Source organism: Aethalodelphis obliquidens, unplaced genomic scaffold (genome assembly GCF_003676395.1).
Source record: "Aethalodelphis obliquidens isolate GAN/ISIS:26980383/991018 unplaced genomic scaffold, ASM367639v1 scaffold13, whole genome shotgun sequence".
Taxonomy (NCBI): domain Eukaryota; kingdom Metazoa; phylum Chordata; class Mammalia; order Artiodactyla; family Delphinidae; genus Aethalodelphis; species Aethalodelphis obliquidens.
In genome coordinates this window covers 34672920-34694206 of record NW_020837957.1, presented here as the reverse complement: position 1 = coordinate 34694206, position 21287 = coordinate 34672920, and the positions used below count along the sequence as shown (strand labels likewise).

The 21287-nt window shown below is 35.7% G+C and overlaps 1 protein-coding gene across 8 annotated transcripts in view; it reads left to right on the top strand.

The window, feature by feature from the left end:
- Positions 1 to 21021, top strand: part of FRRS1 (ferric chelate reductase 1) — a 51786-nt gene extending 30765 nt beyond the window's left edge. For 4 of the 8 annotated variants that reach the window (XM_027114448.1, XM_027114447.1, XM_027114445.1 and 1 more), the window contains exons 8-16: positions 966 to 1113; positions 9040 to 9153; positions 10471 to 10583; positions 12279 to 12365; positions 16159 to 16256; positions 16494 to 16552; positions 17377 to 17520; positions 18694 to 18755; positions 18838 to 20542. In XM_027114448.1, the coding sequence (XP_026970249.1) occupies positions 966 to 1113; positions 9040 to 9153; positions 10471 to 10583; positions 12279 to 12365; positions 16159 to 16256; positions 16494 to 16552; positions 17377 to 17520; positions 18694 to 18755; positions 18838 to 18930 (918 nt within the window). In that variant the 3' untranslated portion in view covers positions 18931 to 20542. Of the gene's footprint in view, positions 1 to 965; positions 1114 to 9039; positions 9154 to 10470; positions 10584 to 12278; positions 12366 to 16158; positions 16257 to 16437; positions 16553 to 16636; positions 17338 to 17376; positions 17521 to 18693; positions 18756 to 18837; positions 20543 to 20973 lie in introns of those variants that run through there. The other 4 variants (XM_027114446.1, XM_027114450.1, XM_027114451.1 and 1 more) reach the window with 4 other exon arrangements.
- The last annotated feature ends 266 nt before the right edge of the window (positions 21022 to 21287 follow it).

Below are 21287 nucleotides of genomic sequence, written 5' to 3'. Positions count from 1 at the left end.
TGTAAATTGTATATATTTAAGGTGTACAACATGATGTTTTGATATCCTTCTACATAGTGAAATGATTACTAGAGTCAAGCTAATAAATGTATCCATTGCCTCACATAGTTACTTTTTCTTTGTGATAAGAGCACCTGAAATCTACTCTCTTAGCAAATTTCCAGTATATAGTACAGTATTAACTACAGATACTGTGCCCTTTTTCTATGCTTTAGAAAGCATAAGAAAAGTTTCTCTTTGAGGAAAAGATGAATTCTTGCTTGTGTTACTTAAATCCTTTTATTAATGCATCTTACAAAAAATATTTTATGGTTTATTAAGAGGGTCATCAGCCCCATTTCCAAAACTTACAGACAGATTTTTAAGAGGCTTATGTAAGTGACACAGAATTTCTTGATTGGTGAGAAAGAGGTGCACATATGGTAGGTACTGGTTCAGTGCCTTGGGCAATTGTCTTAAGTGCCCGTTGTTGGCACCTGTGCCAAAGATGGCCTATTTCTGGTAGAGAAGTGTCATTTTCACATGGCAACTGACAAGCAAATGAGCTCTGATGGAACAGTAGCTATCATCTAATGACATGTTTTGTTCTCTGCATAGCTTTCTCATGGGGTTGGAACTTCTCCCCAGTTGCATGTTGCATTTTGGCCACTAGAGTATTACTTGCTAAGTGTTTCTTCAGTGTTGTTGATTGTATATTGGTGGCCAGATGAAGTTAGTACATCGTCCAAAGTTTCTAGCCTAGGTCGTAAAAATACTATCTTTGCCAAGTGGGATAAAGACAAATAAACTGGGAGAATATATTTCTTGTACTCTTCAAAGAGGAAGTGGGAAAACAATGACGCTGCAGACAAAACATGAACGGGGAACTTAGGGAAAGGAAATTGAACAGGTCAGGATTTTGATCATATTTTATTTTTAGCAAATCTTTGGAAAGTGCTGAGAAGACCCATTGTATGTGTTTGCAGGATCCTCTTGAGGATATGGCTTGGAGGTTGGCGGATGGTGTTATGCAGTGTTCTTTCAGAAGAAACATTACCTTTCCTGGGGTTAAGAATAGATTTGATCTAAATGCAAGCTACTACATATTTCTAGCAGATGGTGCAGCTGATCATGGTAAGTATATTGATAAAAAACTACCTTTTAAAGTTTTTTTTCACTCACTTTATTCCTTTCCCTCTTTTTGGGGGGAGACTATGGTAATTGCTCTTTTTTAAGATACACATTTGTGGGTAAAGAGTTATTAAACCCTCTTCCATTTTTGCCTGATAATTTGACTTTGGTTGACCTTCTAGCTTTGTTCCCCTGGAAACTAGGTAAAGGTAGTGTTTACTGGGTTATAAGGCAATCTGCTTATGATAAAAGTGATTTCTGGCTGGTAGACTGCATTTCGACCAGGAGTAAATACCTAGTAAGAAGCCATGTCTTTGGGCTTCCCTGAGTGCAGTGACATTGGCAGATCCTTTGCAGGGATGCTAGAAGCAGGACTTTGGGGTTATTGCAGGAGATATCGGCTCTTGTGGATGTCCTATCCAGTATGAATCTCATCGCCTTGGACCTGAGCTTTCTCCAGGGAGGTAGAGGGGTAAAGAGAATAGCTCCTGGACAGCTGAGTGAGCTTCCACAGGACCTCCCTTTGAAAAAGAATGCCTCATGGTGCCCTGCAGGTGTGCTGTGTTTCCTGTCCCATGTTCTTCTCAATCAGTCTGATGCCAAGTGTAGCCTAAGGTAGTTTTAAGAGTTTGAATGTTTAGTTTATACTTAAGACTGCCCTGGTAGGTACTGCAACACATATTAATAAGAATAATTAGATTTTGTTTAAGGTCTTGGCTAATGATATTCTGAAGAACTGCAGGAAATGCCAAGGTAGTGTAATATTTAGTGACTCATCTCCCTGGAGATAATACTACCCCCCAAACTTTGAGCATATGGCCTACTTTGAAAATGGTGAAAAGCTGAGCATATAGAATGGAAGGATGAGGGTGAGGTAAAAGAGGAGCAGGAACAGAAATGTGGTACAGGCAGAATTGTGAAAAGCCTTGCGTATTCTACCATGTGGTTTATTTTTTTATTTTTTATTTTTTTTGCCGGACGCGGACCTCTCACTGTTGTGGCCTCTCCCGTTGCGGAGCACAGGCTCCGGACGCGCAGGCTCAGCGGCCATGGCTCACGGGCCCAGCCGCTCCGTGGCATGTGGGATCTTCCCGGACCGGGGCACAAACCCGTGTCCCCTGCATTGGCAGGCGGACTCTCAACCACTGCACCACCAGGGAAGCCCAATCATGTGGTTTAATTTTAATTGAAGTATAGTTGATTTACAATGTTGTGTTAGTTTCTGGTGTATAGCAAAGTGATTCAGATATATATATATATACATATATATATATATGTATATATATATATACTTTTTCAGATTCTTTTCCATTTTAGTTTGTTACAAGATATTGAATATAGTTCCCTGTGCTATGCTGTAGGACCTTGTTGTTTACCTATTTTATATATAGTAGTTTATATTCTCTCATGTGGTTTAAATTTTGTACTATAAGTAAAGTAGGGATTCAAAAGGTTTTAAAGCAGGACAAAATATCAACTCAGTGTTAGAGAAAATTTAGAAATATTTGCAGCTTTAGTTGTGGATGATATGTTTGGTTATCTTAGTCAAATCATGTATTCTTACTTGCACCAGCAATAGCAAATGTAGCTGGAAATAATTTCCTGGTTAAATGATAATAATGAACAAAAATTACTTAGTACTTAATGAGCGCCAGTTGCTGGCTCAGCACTATCATTAATGTTTTCATTTTTATCTTCATAGAAACCTACATAAGATAAGTACTATTATTAACCTTATTTTATCTGGCAGGAAACAGGCTTAGAGAGGTTAAGTCATTTGCCCAGACAAGTAAATGGTAGAGTTGTAATTTGAACCTGAACTCTTTGACCTCAGAGCCCAAGTGTTTCACTTTCTAACATGGGAAATGTGGGAAATGAATTTTTAAGGAGAAGGTCAAATATTTGCATTTTTAAACAAATATTTCTAAAGTGCAGGTTATTGTCTTATTGTTATTATTGCAGCTGTCACTTATTGTATATTACATATATCTCATTTATTTCTCACAGAGGCTTTGTAAATAGATATTATGTTGCCCATTGTAGAGATAAGAGAACTGGAGCCTAGAGTGGTGAAGTAACTTGTTCAAAATCAAACAAGTAGCAGAGTCAGGAATTAAACCCAACTCTGTTGCAATTACAGGAGTTGTGCCCTTTTCATCATATCAAACTGCTTCCTTTTGTGCCCAGCATGTTATAGGTGCTCCATAAATGATTACTGACTTGAATGGATGAAAAATTGCTAGGAGATTTTAACAGTTTGCATTTGTACTTTAAAAAAGTTTATACTTAAAAAGTTTATACTTTAAAAGAAAAGCAGTGTCATTTAAATGGGTGAATTCTATTGTGCAATAAATTATGTGTGGTTTTGGGTGTATGGTGATGCCAAAAATTTCTTCTTAGGCCAGCATTGTAGAATTTGGAATGCATTTTCTGATAGAAACAATATGTTAAGTAATAATTCTAACATTTTCCTGGAAAAACCTAGTTTGTGGACGATTCATGTACAGAATAGAGCACTGTTTTATCCCCCTTTCCTGCTGGTGTTGCTGTGCTCGTGGCATGGTAGGGAAAATCTCTACCTTGTGTTTTGTGGTGTTTCCCAAAGCATGGGGCTCAAATAACCTGCTTCAGAACCATCTGGAATGACTGCTCAAAAGGCAGTTTCCCTAGCTCCATCCCACACTCTCTGTTATTTGTGCTTGGAATCTGCATTTTAACAAGCATTTCAGGTAATTGTTCTGTATACTGTGGTTCGATAACTTACTGCTCTAGGACAATGTTCTTCCAACGAAGGTGTACATATTGTAAGGTAGTCCAGGGGATACAGAAAACAATACCAGAACTTTTTTCTTAGATTTATTTTATCTCACTAAAAAGTTCTATTTTAATAGTGTCATAATGTGTTAAAACAATAGTACATAAATACGTTTATTAACATAAATATACATATGTCACAGACTCGTTTTTGTTTTTTTTAAATTTTAAAAATTTATTTATTTTATTTTTTTTGACCGTGTTGTGTCTTTGTTGCTGTTCCTGGGCTTTCTGTAGTTGCAGCGAGCGGGGACTTCTCTTCCTTGCGGTGCGTGGGCTTCTCATTGTCATGGCTTCTCTTGCTGTGGAGCATGGGCTCTAGGCACGTGGGCTTCAGTAGTTGTGGCACGCGGGCTCAGTAGTTGGGGCTCGTGGACTCTAGAGCACAGGCTCAGTAGTTGTGGCGCTCGGGCTTAGCTGCTCCACGGCATGTGGGATCTCCCCGGACCGGGGATCGAACCTGTGTCCCCTGCGTTGGCAGGCGGATTCTTAACCACTGCATCACGAGGGAAGCCCCCCATTTTTTTTTTTAAACTGGTGGAGTGCAAAGCAACAAAACAAAACCTCAAAAAACCAAATCTAAACGTTACCGCTTCAGGGAATTCACTTTCTAGTTCCCTTGTATTGGGGAACAAAGTACAGTTACCACATAAATCAACTGTCACTTCTGATATCTAGTCATATGTATGTGGATCATTTATATGCTGCGCACTGCTTAAAAGCAGTGAGACTTTGTTAGGTTGAAACCATTTTTCAAAGCAGTCATATAATCTCTGTAACCCATGTTAATGTAGAATGAGGTCGTCCTGGGCAAATCTGTTTCTCAGGAGGCATTGTTTACTGGCAGTCTGAAGGTCAGAGGGAACACCATGGTGAGTCAGATGCTTCAGATGATTCTTAAAGACTATGCCAAGCTCTGAAGGATGCTACATTATTAGTAAAAATAGAAAAATTAACTACTTTCTTCATCCAAATATGCAAAAGTGATTCAGCAAGAGTGATCAAAACTAAAATACAGGGGAAATTGCTTAACATTTTCAGATTTCAGATAACTTTTCAGGTTTTCATTTTCTACTAATTTTTCATGTTATCCTTATTTTTGCTGTAAGCTAGCACATAATTATCTTTCTGTTCTTTTTCTAACTGCTGAGGTTTTTTTTCACCCTTTCACAGGTAATTTTATTCTCTTCTCTGGGTGTCAACAATGCTCATAGATTGGAATTTGAAACATTCAGAAAACAGATACCTGAATATTGTCACATTTCTTTACAACACAATTTAATAACTATTGAACATTCATGTCTACTAAATGCAACGAACAAAACAGTATAAATTTTTACCCGATTCCCTTGTAAACAAGGCTGGTGAAATCCACTGGTGACAAATGGAATTAATGCATTACACAAAGTCAGTGAGGAAAAAAACCTTCCCTGTGAGTAAATTATTCTGTTTATAAATAAACTCTGATTTTTTTTTTCAGCACACATTTACAGACCTGATCAATGAAAAGAAATAAGATATGTATTTTCCTTTAAAAAGAAAATGTTGAGAAATGGCCCACAATGGGAGAAGTCACCTAGGAAGAGGGGTCAGAAGCAAACTAAAGATAATTGAGAGTTGAAAGTACTGTCATATTTAGTAAAACAAATTTAAAACGTTTTTCTAACTGCTGTTTTGCCCCCAGAAAGCTGACTTTATCCTATCATGAAATAAGCAGTCATGTGAAATGCTGAGTGTTTGAACTGAAAGATAGAACTCACTTGGGTGAATAAGTAATTCCCAATTTGGAAATCTACCAATTTAAATAATTAATGAAGTAGAGACCCTGTTATCACATGACCTGTTATTTTGACAATTTAGGAATAATACTGTAGAGCCGTGTACTACACATGAACCCAACGTTCCTTAGAGCATAACGCCTAAATTATAATGGAGCCATACAGTGGAACTTCAAAATTATGATGGACTTCTGCTTTAATGAAGGTTAAGTTCATCTTAGCCCATGGCTCCATGGTGAATCAGAGTTTAAAAACACTTTTCTTCCAACTTGACTCTCAGGCTGTTAGGAATGTGGTCTGGTTTTTATCACTACCACTCTACTAATACAGTATTTTTATATTCTTCAGTGCGTTTCTTGTCATTTTCAATAGTTTTTTTCATTCTTTTCTTTTTGACATTTTTGTAGCTTCTGATAGTTATTGTCTCTTTCTTCTTGACACAGGTCTCTAGGTGTTCACGATATAAAACTCTTCTCGTTTTCTGCTTTATCTCGGATCTTCTCTGTAATAACAAGCCATGATATAATAGTTCACCAAATGAATAACCTGGTGTCCAAACACCAGTTTTTGAATAGTCCATTTTATCTCTACTGTTTCAAAAGCCTTTTTATTATACACTAAAAATCTTTCAGTAAATCAACTTGTTTATAGTTTATTCTTCCAGTGATCTGTTTGTCTATTACTGCACTGGTTGAAATTACTATAGCTTAATAATAGGTTGTGAATTTTGATAAAGCATGATACCCCTCCTAGCCTTCTTTTTCAGGAATTCAGGAATTCTTGCCTCTTCCTTGTGTATCGGCTCTTCTAGATAAAATTCAGAAATGATTTATCAAATTTCATTAAAAATCCTATTGGAGTTATGACTGGAATTGAAATGAAATTTTAGATTAATTTGTGGAATAATCAACGTCCTTGAGTCTTCCTATCCAGGAGTATATTGGGATATTTCATTTATTCAGATCCTGTGGTTTTCTTCATATTTCCTGTAGGGCTTATTTATTTATGTTACTTTGTTCCTATGTATTTTATAGATTTCTAATACAAACTATTGTGAATGGGATTATTTTTTCTTACATTTTCTAAATTTGTTGGTGTATAGGAAAGTTATTGATCTTCGACTGCTTATCTTGAATGTAGCCACCTAGTTTTCCAGTTGATGGTCTTGGATTTTCTAGATGAAACATCATATCTTGTGCAAATAATGACAAGCATAGTAGCCCTCATTTTCTTTCTTTCCTTGTCTCACTGCATTGCTTACTTCTCCCAGAAAAATGTGGAATGGCAGTGGTGATATGGTAAGTATTCTTATCTTATCCCTGATTTTGATGGGAATGCTTCTGATATTCAGTATCGTGTCGTATTTTTCTGGTGGATATATTTTATTGTGTTTAGGAAATATTCTGTTCCTAATGTTACAAAGAGTTCATGTCATGGATGTGTGCTGAAGTTTATCATTACTTTTGTAGATTTCTGAATGGTGAACAATCCTCACTTTCCTGGGATGAAAGTCATGTCTTATTATTCTTATTATTGCATAATTGATTTAATTCACCAATATTTTATTTAAGCTTTTCACATCTATATTCATAAATGATTTTGGTGTATGGTCATAGGATTCTGTGCATTTGTGTGCGTGTGCATGTTGGCCTCATTTTGGTTTCAGTGTTATGATAATCTCATAGAAAGAACTCAAGAAAAGTTTAAATAAATATGAATTTTTAAAGTTAAAAAAATTTTTAAATGGTATGATAGAACTCATCCACATAACAGCCTGAGACTTTAGGAATGGAAATATTTGACTAATAAAATAAATTTTTTATTGTTATGATTCTCCAGAGTTACTACTACTTTGATCAATTTTTGTAATTCTAGATTTCCTCAGAAATTCGTCCATTTTATTTAGATTTTGAAATATTTTTGGCTGACTTAAAGTTGTATATAGCATTTTCACATAATTTTAAAGAATATGTTCTATATCAGCAGCTATGTCACTGTTTTCATTTCTAATATTGTTTGTGATATTTCTTTTTATCTTGTGGTCAGATTGTCAAAAAATCAATCGATTTTATTGGCCTTTTACAGAATTGATTTTTTCTCATTTTTAGACTTACTGGTTTGTTAATTTCTACCTTTATTTTTAATCAATCCTCCTTTTTGGTTTTCTGGGTTATGTTTTGTTTTAAACACATCTTGACTTAAATGATTATTTCAATACTTTAAAGTCTTTTTATATTTTTTTAAGGAAATGCTTTAAAGATGATTAAAAACTTCTTTTGAATAGTGCCTTAATTACATCACATGTGTTTTGCTATGAAGTAAGTGCCTTCAATGTTATTCGTTTTAAGAAGACTTGTGATTTAAGTTTTGATTTCCTATTTAACCCAAGGGTTATTTAGAAGAGGAGTTTCTTTTTTTTTTTTTGCGGTACACGGGCCTCTCACTGTTGTGACCTCTCCCGTTGTGGAGCACAGGCTCCGGATGCGCAGGCCCAGCGGCCATGGCTCACGGGCCCAACTGCTCCGTGGCATGTGGCATCTTCCCGGACCAGGGCACGAACCCGTGTCCCCTGCATCGGCAGGCAGACTCTCAACCACTGCGCCACCAGGGAAGCCCTAGAAGAGGAGTTTCTTAAATATCTAGCTGGACCATTTTTTCCTAGCTTTCTGTTGTTAATTTGTTTCATTTTAGATAGATAATATAACCTATATAAATATTTCTTTTTGGAAATCATTGAGGTGTAGTCTGTGGTCTAACACTTATTTGTTTGAAACAAAGATTCATATATATCTCATATCAAATTTCTTAATTATTTTTATTCTTTTTGACACTTGCATTGTATTCTAAAAACAATGTATTTTCCATAATTTATTTACTCATTCTCCTAATGATGGACATTTAGCTTGTTTAAATTTTTTTTTAGCCAGTGTAAAAAGAAAGTATCTATTAACATGCTTATAGATATACCTTTGGTTAAAAATATACCTTTGGTAAATATTTCTGTAAGATAGATCCCCAGAATGAACACACACCCATACATATCCATATACACAGACTAATTGGAATAATTCTATACATGCACAGATTTAACTTTATACATAATGAATATTATTATATTATATACTAATACTACATATATTTATATTATATTAATACATGTGTATTAATATAATATCAATATATAATAGTATATATATGTATCATGTCTATTGAAATTTATTTATTTTTTATTACCTTAAGAAATTTTGTTTCCATGCCATGCCATTGTCTCTCCATTCCTTCTCTCCTGAGAAAGTAATTCGTCTTCTTCTTCTTTTTTTTTGTTTTTAAATTTCAGGTCGGATTCATAAGCATTCTCAGCAACCTTTGATTACATATGACAAATACAATGTGACAGGCTATCCAGAGAACATAGGAGGATCCCATTCTTTACTCCTTCTGAAGGTTCATGGTAAGTTACATGTGTAATATTATTACTGCTTTGTGGAATATACTTAACTTTGTGGAATAAATTTAGTGCTGGCTAGATTGAGAATGGTACCAGGCATAATTTAGCAAACGTTCATAAATCAATAACATTTGTAGGTAGCATTATCTATTTTAATGTTTGATAATTTTTATTAAAAATGAAGAGTAGGAATAATTCAGTGGTTTTAACCCTGACTGCACATTAAAATCACCAGAGGAGCTTTTAAGACATCTGTAATTTAAAAAAAGTACGATAGTCATCTCTAATTGCAGCCAGGATTGAGTATCATTGGGTTAACTTTTATGAGACATTAATTATACCATTTATTAAAAATTGCTAATAAAAGAGTGGTTTGTGATTGTTTAATTATAATAGTAGTTTGGTTTCAAAAATACAATTTTTTTGTTGAAGAACTGATCAATGTACAAGTATTTGAGGGTATACAAAGAACTCAGTGCTATACTTAGGTATTATATACTTAAGGTGATGAAGGGAACCAAGTTGGAAGAGCAGTAGCCTAGAAATAAGGCTCTGATGTACTCTGGTTCTACAAGTGAAAGTTGATTCCATTTGAAAAGTAGTCCAGTTGATTATTGAAAAACGGGATAGAAAAATAGGGAAATAGTGTAAGTGTATACTATACTATACTATTGTAATGTATTAATATTGGTGGGAACTTTCCTTAATTGGTATATTTCCTTTATATTCTCCAGAGTTATCCATTCTAGTGAGAGTTTCAATAAAGCTTGACGCTATCTTTATTGTTGCTATTTTGCTTCTACCAGTAGCTCTAGTTGAACAGTAATTGGATTCAGAAGTAATGTGCCTATTTGTTTTCCATTATTTTTTGGAGTGAAATGTGAGAAGATTCTGAGATAAGTTCAGAAAGGCTGTATAACTTCAGACAGTATAATGATTAAGAGCACAGTTATTCAAACCAGCCTGGGTTCAAATTCCAACTCAGTAACCTTGGACAAGTTACTTAACTTCTCTGTGCTTTCCTTCTCCATACAGCAAAACTGGAATAATAATTATACTTTATAGGAATTGTTGTAAAGATCAATTAGATTAATACACATAAAGCACTCAGAGACAGTGCTTGGCATGAAATAGAGCTTTGGAAGTGTTAGCTATTAGAAGTAGTAGTGGTGGTGGTAAAAGCATTGATATTTAGGTTATGTTTATGTCAGCTGAATGTATTTTTGTTGTCTATTTACATTTCCTACGCATTTGGCTTGGTCATTTAAGAGACAGCTTAATTAGACTGTGTTGTCAACCATTGCATTTTCTCACCTGTAGGTGCCTTAATGTTTGTGGCATGGATGACTACAGTTAGCATAGGTGTACTGATTGCCCGGTTCTTCAAACCTGTTTGGTTAAAGCCTTTATTTGGTGATGCAGCTTGGTTTCAGGTAGGTGGAGAAAAAGGTTAATGCAATTTCCATATTATTTGAAAATTGCAACATGAAAACACATGAAGTAAGCGGATTTTTTTTTTGTTTATGTATGGTTATAGTTGTAATTTTGGAATCCTCATAATTTCTTTTTGCTCTTTGGTTTCCTAACCAACTGAGAATAGACACAAGGTACTTGATGGAAAAAAAAAAATAAAGACAGCTCTATGAAGGGCCAGGCTGGATTGGAGAATGTATCAGTGCCATGTGCGTTTCTTTGGAACATGGATTTTGGGACCCAAACGATCTTGAGTTACATGTCTAGTTGCAGAGGAAGAGACTAGAAGAACATTTACCCACTGCACTGAGTACAGATGGGTTGAGGAAGGCAGCAGAGAAGAAGAAAGAAATAGTGGGTGCTTACTATGTTGCAAAGCAGTGGTCTGTCCTCTGGTTGATGGGCCAGTGAATGTTAGGCCGTCCCTAGCTCACCAGTCAAGATCATGTATCTCCTGTGTGGATCGGAAGAGAAATTAAAAGTGTCCTTTTTAATGCTGTCCCTTCCCGTGGGATGAGGAGGCAGTCTTTTAATAGAAACATGAGCAAGAGTCAATAAATACCCCTCAAGACAAAACAAAACAAACCTTTATCTTTCATTTGTCATGGAGTATAGATATTTGCACATATAGTGGAAGATCAATGACTATGTGTTGAGATAGAATGTACATGTCTGCTTATAGAAAAAAATACTGCTTATTGGAACAGTTTTGACTTTATAAGAGGTATTCTTGAAACTTTATATAAATTTGTAGCTTTTAAGATTTACCTTATCTAAAATTGTTTCTCGCTTTTGGTTGGCAGTGTTAATCTGTTCTATTTGTTCTCAGTAATGACTGCTATATCCTTGCTCCTGTCTCTGCCTTTGATTGCTCTCTCTCTCTCTCTCCCCTCTTCTCATGTGGATATTCCCAACTGGAAAACTCTTTATGTCTCCTCTTTACCAATTCAAACCCTCCACTGTCTTTAAAACTATGGTGTCTATATGTATATAGGGTGACTATATGTTCTACTTTCTGCTGATGTGTGTATATATATATATGCACACACCCCCCCATATATGTCTGTGTGTGTGTGTGTGTGTATGTATCTATCTATCTGTGTATATAGTGATTATATGTCCTACATTCTCTGGGATAGTTTTTGTTTGCACCAGTTATCCTCACATAATCAACTAACAGTGCCCATTTTCACTCTCGGTATTCTCCTCATTTGGATAATGAATTACACATTTCAAATATGTTCTCTTATCTGCTCAATTAAATCCCAGACTCCCCAGGAAACAGTACTTTCTGTTTCCTTGCAGTTTCATTGTATCCAAGCACTGTGCTTGGTGGTGGAACTTAATAAATGTGTTTGGAAGAAAATGATGGACTTGGCAAGTAAGTGCTCTGTGTGTGTGAAATATCCATTCCTGCTGTTCTGGGCAGGTGGATTCTTGGCAGATGCTTTAGAATGATGAGGTTGGCAGCTTAGGCTTTTCTTTAAAGTTCAGTGGAATAGTAAGATTTTTGTTTTTAACTGACCACAAATTGTGGCTAGGTGTCAACTGAATGCATGCCTTCTGTGAATCTCATCCCATGACCTTCATAGTGACGTCAACTCCTTTCTCTTATGTAGTTAACTCTCTTCTCATTTGTGATTTCATCCTTGCAGGTACATCGAATGCTCATGCTTACTACTTCTGCCCTCACTTTCATTGCTTTTCTTCTGCCTTTTATTTACAGAGGAGGCTGGAATTGGGTAAGTAGATCTTAAAAAGAATGTTTTTATTCTATTTATATGTTTAAAATTCATTTTGGTGCCAAAGGAGATTGCTGTTTTATTCTCAGATGATGGGTAAAAAGATATTTCTGCATGTATCCCTCTTTCCTTCCTTTTTGAATCATCTGATGACTATTTCACATGGTTGGTGGTCAGGGATGAAGTGAGAATGTAAGTGCAGATTACTTGGTAATGGAATGTACTTTTAGACTGCCTCAAATTTTAAATATACACTATATAGCTTTAATAAATTTTCTTGCTATAGAATGGTACAAATTGAAAGCATTATATCTGAGGAACATGAACACTGTAAGTGGTTTTCTCTAACTAATACTATGACTATCACTAAGCTAACATTAGTTACATTCCTACTGAACAAACTGTGCTAAGTGCTTTACATGTGTTATCAAATTTAAACCTCAAATGAAGTTGTTATTGATAATAATCCCATGTCACAAATGAAGAAACTGAGGCTTATTCTCAAATGTGTATCTCCAGCTTGGACCTCTACCCTGATTGAGACTCACACAAACAGCTGTCTACTCAGGAACTCAACTTGCATGTCTAAGGCACCTCAAACGGAGTTCCTGACCTCTCCTCCCAATCTTGCTCCATGTGCTGCCATCCCCATATTAGTTGTTTGCAGTTCCCTTCTTAGGCCAAAACATTGGAATTATTCTTAACTTTGCTCTCACGCCCCATGTCAAATCCGTCAGGAAATCCCATTGGCTTTACATGTCAAAAACACCACTTTTCACCATCACTGGCACTACTGTGTGGCTTCGAGCCACCATCATCTTCTGCCTGGACTTTTTTGCAGGCGGCACCTAATTGATCTCTCTACTTCAACCCTTGCTCGTGTACAATCTGTTTTCAACCAAGAAGCAGAGTGATTTTTAAAAAATGTAAATCAGATGAGGTCATTCCTGTGCCCCAAACTGGTTTCTCTAATGCCTCTCAGTTTTTCTCAAAGTTAAAACCAAAGTCCTCCATGATTGGCTCCCAGTTACTCTCCGAATTGATCTGCTCTTTTCCTCATCCAATAGCTCATTTCATTTCACACTGGGCTAATGCTAGGTATGCTCCTGCTTTATAGTCTTTTTTTTTTAATTAATTAATTTATTTATTCTGCTTTATAGTCTTTGCAAAGATTCTTCCTTCTGCCTTGGTCATGCCTCCTCTACTCCCTCACCTTCTTCAAGTCTTTGCTCAAATAATAGCTTCTCAAAGAGCCCTGCTCTGCTTCATTTTTTTTCCTGAAGCAATCTTTACCTTACGTCGTTTCAGATAATTTACTTAAATATTATATCTTTTCTTTGTCCGTCTTCTCACACTAGTATGTGAACTCCATGAGAAGACAGGATATTTACTGGTACGTTTGCTACTGTATCTCTAACACCCAGAACAGATTCTGGCACATGAGATATTCAGTAGATATTTATGGAATGAATGAATGAGGCTTATTGAGAATTGGAGATGTACCTAAGGTCAGAGCCTATGCTTCCATTATACTCTTCTAGTTTAAAAGCCAGTCAGAATTTGATATTAAAATTTAATATTTCAGTTTGGGCTGTTGCTACAAGGGCTAAGATTGATGACTCTTGGGTCACAATATTATTAGGAAACCTCTTTTCTGCTTTTTAGGTAGTTTATAGATTGATCAACCTATTTTTTTTAAAAAAATTTTATTGGGGTATAATTGGTTTATAATGTTGTGTTAGTTTCAGGTGTACAGCAAATTGAATCTGTTACACATATACATATATCCACTCTTTTTTAGGTTCTTTTCCCATATAGGCCATTACAGAGTACTGAGTAGAGTTCCCTGTGCTCTACAGTAGATCCTTATTAGTTATTTATTTTATATATAGTAGTGTGTATATGTCAATCCCAATCTTCCAGTTTACCCCTCTTCCCCCACCCCCTGGTAACTGTAAGTTTATCTTCTACATCTGTAACTCTATTTCTGTTTTGTAGATAAGTTCATCTGTACCCTTTTTTTAGATTACGCATATAAGCAATATCATATGATATTTGTCTTTCTCTGACTTATTTCACTCAGTATGACAATCTCTAGGTCCATCCATGTTTCTGCAAATGGTGTTATTTCATTCTTTTTTATGGCCGAGTAATATTCCGTTGTATATATGTACCACATCTTCTTTATCCATTCCTCTGTTGATGGACATTTGGATTAGATTCCATGTCCTGGCTATTGTAAATAGTGCTGCTATGAACACTGAGGTGTATGTATCTTTTCAAATTATGGTGTTCTCTGGATATATGCCCAGGAGTGAGATTGCTGGATGGTATGGTAGCTCCATTTTCAGTTTTTTTAAGGAACCTCCATGGTCAACCTAATTTTTTTTTAAAGGAAATTATGAAGATTTTCTGATATGACTCAAGATATTGAAACTTTATTTTATCCAGGTATTTGGACAAGTGTTAATACTTATTTTGTAAACTTTGTAGTTTGTAGTCTTTGCAGTTTATGACTATGGTAGTAAAAAGGTTAAGAGCACAGTTGTACAGCCAGACTGCTTGGATTCAAATCCTCATGTCATCATTTATTACTTGGGACACCCTGGGCAAGTTGCTTAACTTCTCTGTCCCTCGGTTTACTCAAGTGGGGATAGTAGAGTATCTATCTTATAGGCTTTCTGAGGGTTGAGAGTTAATTAACTGAAAGCACTTAGGATAGTCGCAGCACATTCTAAATATATAAGAATTTTGTTGCTGCTGTTACTGTTTTTTATTAGAGAGAGGCACTTTCCATCTCCAGGGTCCAGGTTATAACTTATCTGTGTATAACTGAGTCCATGACTTGAAAGTTTTATAGTGCTCTTCTGTCAACTTTTAGTTCCTAATTTGCAAAATCTTCCTATCTTGGCTTGGAAACCACTCTGTCCTTGTTCTAGATCACAGGTTTTAGAGCCTTCCCAAGCATGGGAGTCAGTGACAACAGACTGTGATATCCCTCTATTTAAACGTGTAACATATTAGAGCATCTTCTTAATTCTTCTCTTAAGTTTTCAAATGAAATAATTGTGCAAAGTGGTCTAATCCAACTGTCTGCTGTTTTCAGCAGGCACACATCACTGAGGGAGGAGTGTAACCGAAACTGTTGAGATATTGTGTTGATGATTTTTCTTGGTTTAGACCTTCGTTCTGAACAGAGGAGATGAGATTTTAATACAGTGGTTGTACAGGTTGTTCTCTTGATCAGCAAACATTTATTGAGTGACTAAGGCTCTGTTAAGCATATGGGTTACAAGGAATCAAGTAGAACCTTCAGCTCCAGGAAACATAGAGGTCTGAACAAGTAATTAAAATACACTGGGTTGATTGTTCCTGACATGCAGATACTAACTAGTCCTAGGTGGGCTTCAGATGGCTGTGCTGGTGTTGGTGGTCATCTAACATCCTGATGGGAAGAGGCAACATTCTGTGCATGGATTCCACCACAACCATGTACACACTGTGTGGCCTTGGATGCATTACTTGATATCTCTGAGCCTCAGTTCCCCCATTTGTAGAAGTGGGATATTGATAACTAACTGTCAAGCATCATAGTGAACATTAGTGATAATATGTATGAAGTCTGTGCCTGGTATAGACACTCAGTGAATGGTGCCTGTTATTATAACTATCATTATTAAATGTTTAAAGCTACAGAAAAACGCTAAGAATACATCTGTGTGTATTATTTTTAACCTGAGGGTTTAATCGATGGGCAAGATTGAGACCATTAAAATGATATAACTTTGTTCAGCATGCAGGTTATCACCCATACCTTGGTTGTACAGTGATGATTTTAGCAGTTCTTCAGCTTCTTTCGGCAGCCTTCAGACCACCTTTACATGACCCAAGGTACTTAAGTCTTTATTTGTAAATGCTTTTAATGTAGATGTCATTAGTTGGGAAACCAATTCCTTTTTTGCATCTTATAAAATTCAGTGATAAATTATACTTACTTTAAAAGGTTTTAAAATGTATTTCAGATATCTAATTCCTAGGCAATAGGGAAATTACATGCTTTTTATTCTCTTAGGAATTAATTGTAGTTCCATCACTTTCAAGAATACTGACTGGTTCTTTATTTGGTAGAAGGCAAATGTTTAAGTGGACTCATTGGAGTATGGGAACAGCTGCTAGAATAATAGCAGGTAAGTAATTGTGATGCTACTTATTCATATATAATTGCAGGTTGTTTATATTGCAAGTTGTAATTTGGCTTAAATGATTTTTAGATGCATTAGTAATTGGAGTAATTTGCTGTTGAGGAGAAATCAGTCAAACATTGAAATCCAGAAAGTAATTTCTAGAGGTAACTATTTAAGCCATTACTTCAGTTTCAAGGTTTTTAAAATGACTTTAAAACTCTCCTTTTGAGACTTTTTTTTAGCATTTGCCTTTGCCAACAGAATAAGCTATGCCGATGACCAAACATTTAAGCAGCTCAACTTGAGGGTCAGTCGTGGGTTGGGCTGAAGTGGGCTACAGGGTCCCAGCCCTCTGTCTCCAGGTTTTCTCCATGGGGATGGTACCTTCCAGGGAAAGGTGTTTTTCAAAAGTCAAGTATAATTATCCAGTGTACTTTGATGCTTTACGTAAGAAATATCTAAGCTGACACCTCCTACCCTCACATTTCTACAGTCTGTAGAAATTCGTGGAAGGGGAGGTATAATCAGAAATGGTTTCCATACGTTTCTCGCTTCCTACATTGCAGACTTAAAACATTTTGAAAAATTTGGGTACCTCTTTTTTAACAATTGGTAGATTGTAATTATAATTTCCCATCTTAGCCTTTCTGGTGTTAAAATAAAAAAAAAGACTAAATTAACTATTTGGTCTTAAATATTAATCTAATTGATATCATAAACTCTTCGAGTATATTTTACTTGATATAATTAGCACACATGCATACATGCATACACAGTTACCTCTTGAATTGCATTTGAGTATATGTATTTATTCCTTATGAATGTAGTGGCAACAATGTTCCTGGGAATGGATTTACCAGGATTGAATCTTCCTGGGCCATGGAAAACCTATACAATGATTGGATTTGTAGCCTGGCATGTTGGGACAGAGATTGTTCTGGAGGTACACACTTACCGACTCTCTAGAAAAGGTAACCTGTTGAAAGAGCAGTGTTATGTAGAATCACTTTTATACAAACTGTTGGAATATAATTAGTTTCTTGACACTAATTGTTGACCCTTACATGGTAGCTTACTAAAAGTTTCTCTTTTGATTACTCAGTCTGTGGTAAAAATAGTGGAAAATTTCTGCGTTTGTTTTTTATATTCATTAGTATTAGAATCAGTGAGTAAAATGCAAGGGAAAGAGGTTTTAGGGAAGAGGCCTTCTTTGTAGGTACTTTTTACTTTTCATGGTGGTCTGACTTGGGGCTAGAATGCACTGAGAGCCCTGAATGCCTGGAGCTGAGAGACCCCTGAGGTGGAGGAAGAAGAGATGCCCATGGTCAACACAGGGCAAAGCTGCAGACAGGTTTTACCTATTTGACAAACTTCCTGTGTGCTGTCACTTAGGTTGCCCTATACATCATATGTAGCTAGCTAACCAACACGCTAGATAGGAAGGATTTATTTTGCCGGTGCTCTCTAGTGGCAAGGTCTGTTTTGGTCTCACCTCTAGGCAGGGTAAGATACCTGTAGCCATTAGAAGAGATTAGTAGAGAATCAGTGATATTTTAGCTTGATTTCTAGTCTGACTGTCTTTTGTGTCCTATCTAGTTCTCAGCCCCTCAAATAAGTAAAGGTGGCCTTCTAAAAACAAAACCTGTTTGTTTAGTGTGTGTGCTGTGAATCTAGGAGCCTGGGCAGCTTTTAGGAACTGAGTACTAAATATCTGTCCTACCATTTTTTGGTTCTTGATAGGGTCACATACATAAGGGTTTGAGTCTTTTTTTGATGTTTTTAATTGAAGTATGGTTGATTTACAATATTGTATGGGTTTTGAGTCTTAAAGGACTTTTGATCGCTAGATTATGGCTTGCTATTTAAAATACATATGTACTTAAAACTTGGATTGTTAGGAGTTTGGTATGGTGTTTATTGACTAGGAGAAAGTCTTTTAACAAATGTATGCTGTAGCCAGCTTGACCTAATTTGTGAGAGCCTTAAGTATTCAAGAAGTTTGCAACATTTGGTCACTTGAAATGGGAGAATGAACATCCTGGAAATCAGCAAACGCTACAAATCAGGTTTTTTTTTTTTTTTTTGAGAATTAGTTTATCTGCATAGCCACTGGCCTTACAAACTTATGTTCTTATTCTTGACAGATGAAATATTGGATGATGATAGAATTCAGATCCTCCAGTCATTTACTGCAGCTGAAGCAGAAGTAAGTCTTTTTTTCTTCTTTATTGACACAAAACTTAATGATAGTTATTCTTTTTTTTCATATCTCAATTTTTTTCTTTCAGGGTTATGCTTTTAAAAAGGCAGTGTTAGCAATTTATGTCTGTGGGAATTTGACTTTTCTCACTATGTTCTTATCTGCAATCAACCATCTATGAGCGAGCGAAGACCTTGGCTTTTGCAGACCAGGTGATAATTATCATGAAGCCAAAAAACTTGATGCCTGTATCGACTGGAGTGTATTCATGACTTCTAATTAGGAAGACCAGGCCATGTCTGTAGAGAAATTCGGAAGTCTGGTCTTTAGAGATCAACATTCACTAGGGTCCTATGGGCTACAAACTGATGTCAAGCTTTTACGTATTATTCTGAGTCTTAAAGGGAAGATTGTACTTGAGGAGAAATGACTCAAATATTTTTTATGCTGAAGTTTTAAGAATGTTAGCATGTAAGAAAATAACTGGAAAAACATAAAAGATGTCATAGGATAAAATGCAGATAGTATTAAGGTAAATATATTTTGGACTATAAAGGTGCTGTGGTACTTTAAAGAAAACATTTATTTTTACTAGTTTATCTGAATGGTCTTTTTTTAGGATTTTTTTCCCCTTACCCCCTTTCTTAAAAATTTTTTGGAAACACGTTTTCAGTCCAGTGTTTTGGACATATCCTTTGTTTCATGTATTTTGTTACTTCCCTGGTAAAGGTGAAAGTAGGGCTAACACCATTTCATTAACATTTAAATATATTATTAATATTATAATTTCTTTCTTAGCAGTGAAATGCAAGTGTGCATCTTCTGATTAAGAGTGTCTTTATATATTCAGCTACAGAGCTAAAATGGCATTCTATATGCTAATTGTTTTGACTCTGAGGTTGTCTTAGCCTTTGGAGATTGTAGACTTGCATTTCAAAATTAATAAAATTCACTCTTGTGAACATATTTAAGAGTTATTCTTTGTCCTTGTGGTAATAAAATAATATGGGTGGTACTGTTTTGTTAGAAGATCCTGATGCTATAATGAATTAGAATTATCAATGTTATTTCCCTTCCGGTTCCAATAATTTCTATTTTATGACTGGGTCTCATGTTTGCTATGAGGACTTCTAGCCAGTGGGTGGCGCCATAATACTACTGCTTTGTTACTGTTCACTTGTGCTGATTCATTTTTAGTACTTAGATAATATCTTGGGATGGCATTTCTCTTAAAATTCACCAACTCTTAATATTTATTTGAAAAATTTCTGTCTTTTTTTCTTTTCCTAACAGTTATAGGTTACAAACTGAAATTAGGGACCAATGTTATTTTCTGGTTTCAATTCTATTTGTTTTCTAACCATGATTGTTTATAACCGTTGTTTGATACTTCCCTTTACATTCCCGTGACCTTGTAACAAATGAACATAACTATCTTAGGCAGAGGAAACAAGCAAAACTCTACATTCTTAAAATAAAAAGTTTAGGGAGGCATATTTTACTTTTTTATGTGTTCTTTCTGATTGGCCCAAGGACCTAAATTCTATCTGGCATAAATAGTAGCCTCAGCGATGTATCTTACATCTTTCACTGGGTAAAATGATATGTTTTTGTTCTTTATACAGGTGTTTATCATAAGTAGCTTAGGGTTTGAGATGTGAACTTTCCGTGTTTATGTTCTATAAGTGCCAGGCTATTTAGAGTCTAAACTTTCCTTTTGAATGCCTTTATTTAAAAACGTTTTGTTTAGTATAGAAAGTTAAATGTATACTAAAATATTTTCCTCTAACTTTCAATTATTAGGGGCCTAAAGGTTAATAAAATTCTCTTAATAAATTATATTATACATTTGACAAGGAAAGATTTGTTTAAGGAGAAGATGAACCTTGGTGGGTTTCGTTTTCAAATTCGTGAGCTTGCTGGATTTCCAGTGCTGAGGCTAACCTATTTTAACTTTTCTTTTTCATTGATTCATCTGTTGGTACTATTTTGATATATCATCAATTGATATACAGAGTTGTCCAAAGAAGTCTTTGTCATCTAACCTTAGTAGACCAACAAACCTTTTCATTAATATCAAATTATGATTCTTCTGCTTATGAATGGTTGACATCTACAAATTGAAAATGCCTATTCGTTGCTCCTCTCAGTTTTCCTTCTTGATTTTGTAATAAACAATCTGTTTTTTTAAAGTTTTTTTTTTTTTTTTTTTTTCTTTTTCCAGTACGCGGGCCTCTCACTGTTGTGGCCTCTCCCGTTGCGGAGCACAGGCTCCGGACGCACAGGCTCAGCGGCCATGGCTCACGGGCCCAGCCGCTCCGCGGCATGTGGGATCTTCCCGGACAGGGGCACGAACCCGTGTCCCCTGCATTGGCAGGCAGACTCTCAACCACTGCGCCACCAGGGAAGCCCTAAAGATATCTTTTGATAGGAGTAATTGTTAAACGAAATGCCTTTATATCTTCAGCAATGTTGCCTCAAATAGCAAAATCATGAGTTTTCTTCTTAAAGATGGGTTCTTCTATAAAATAAAAATAA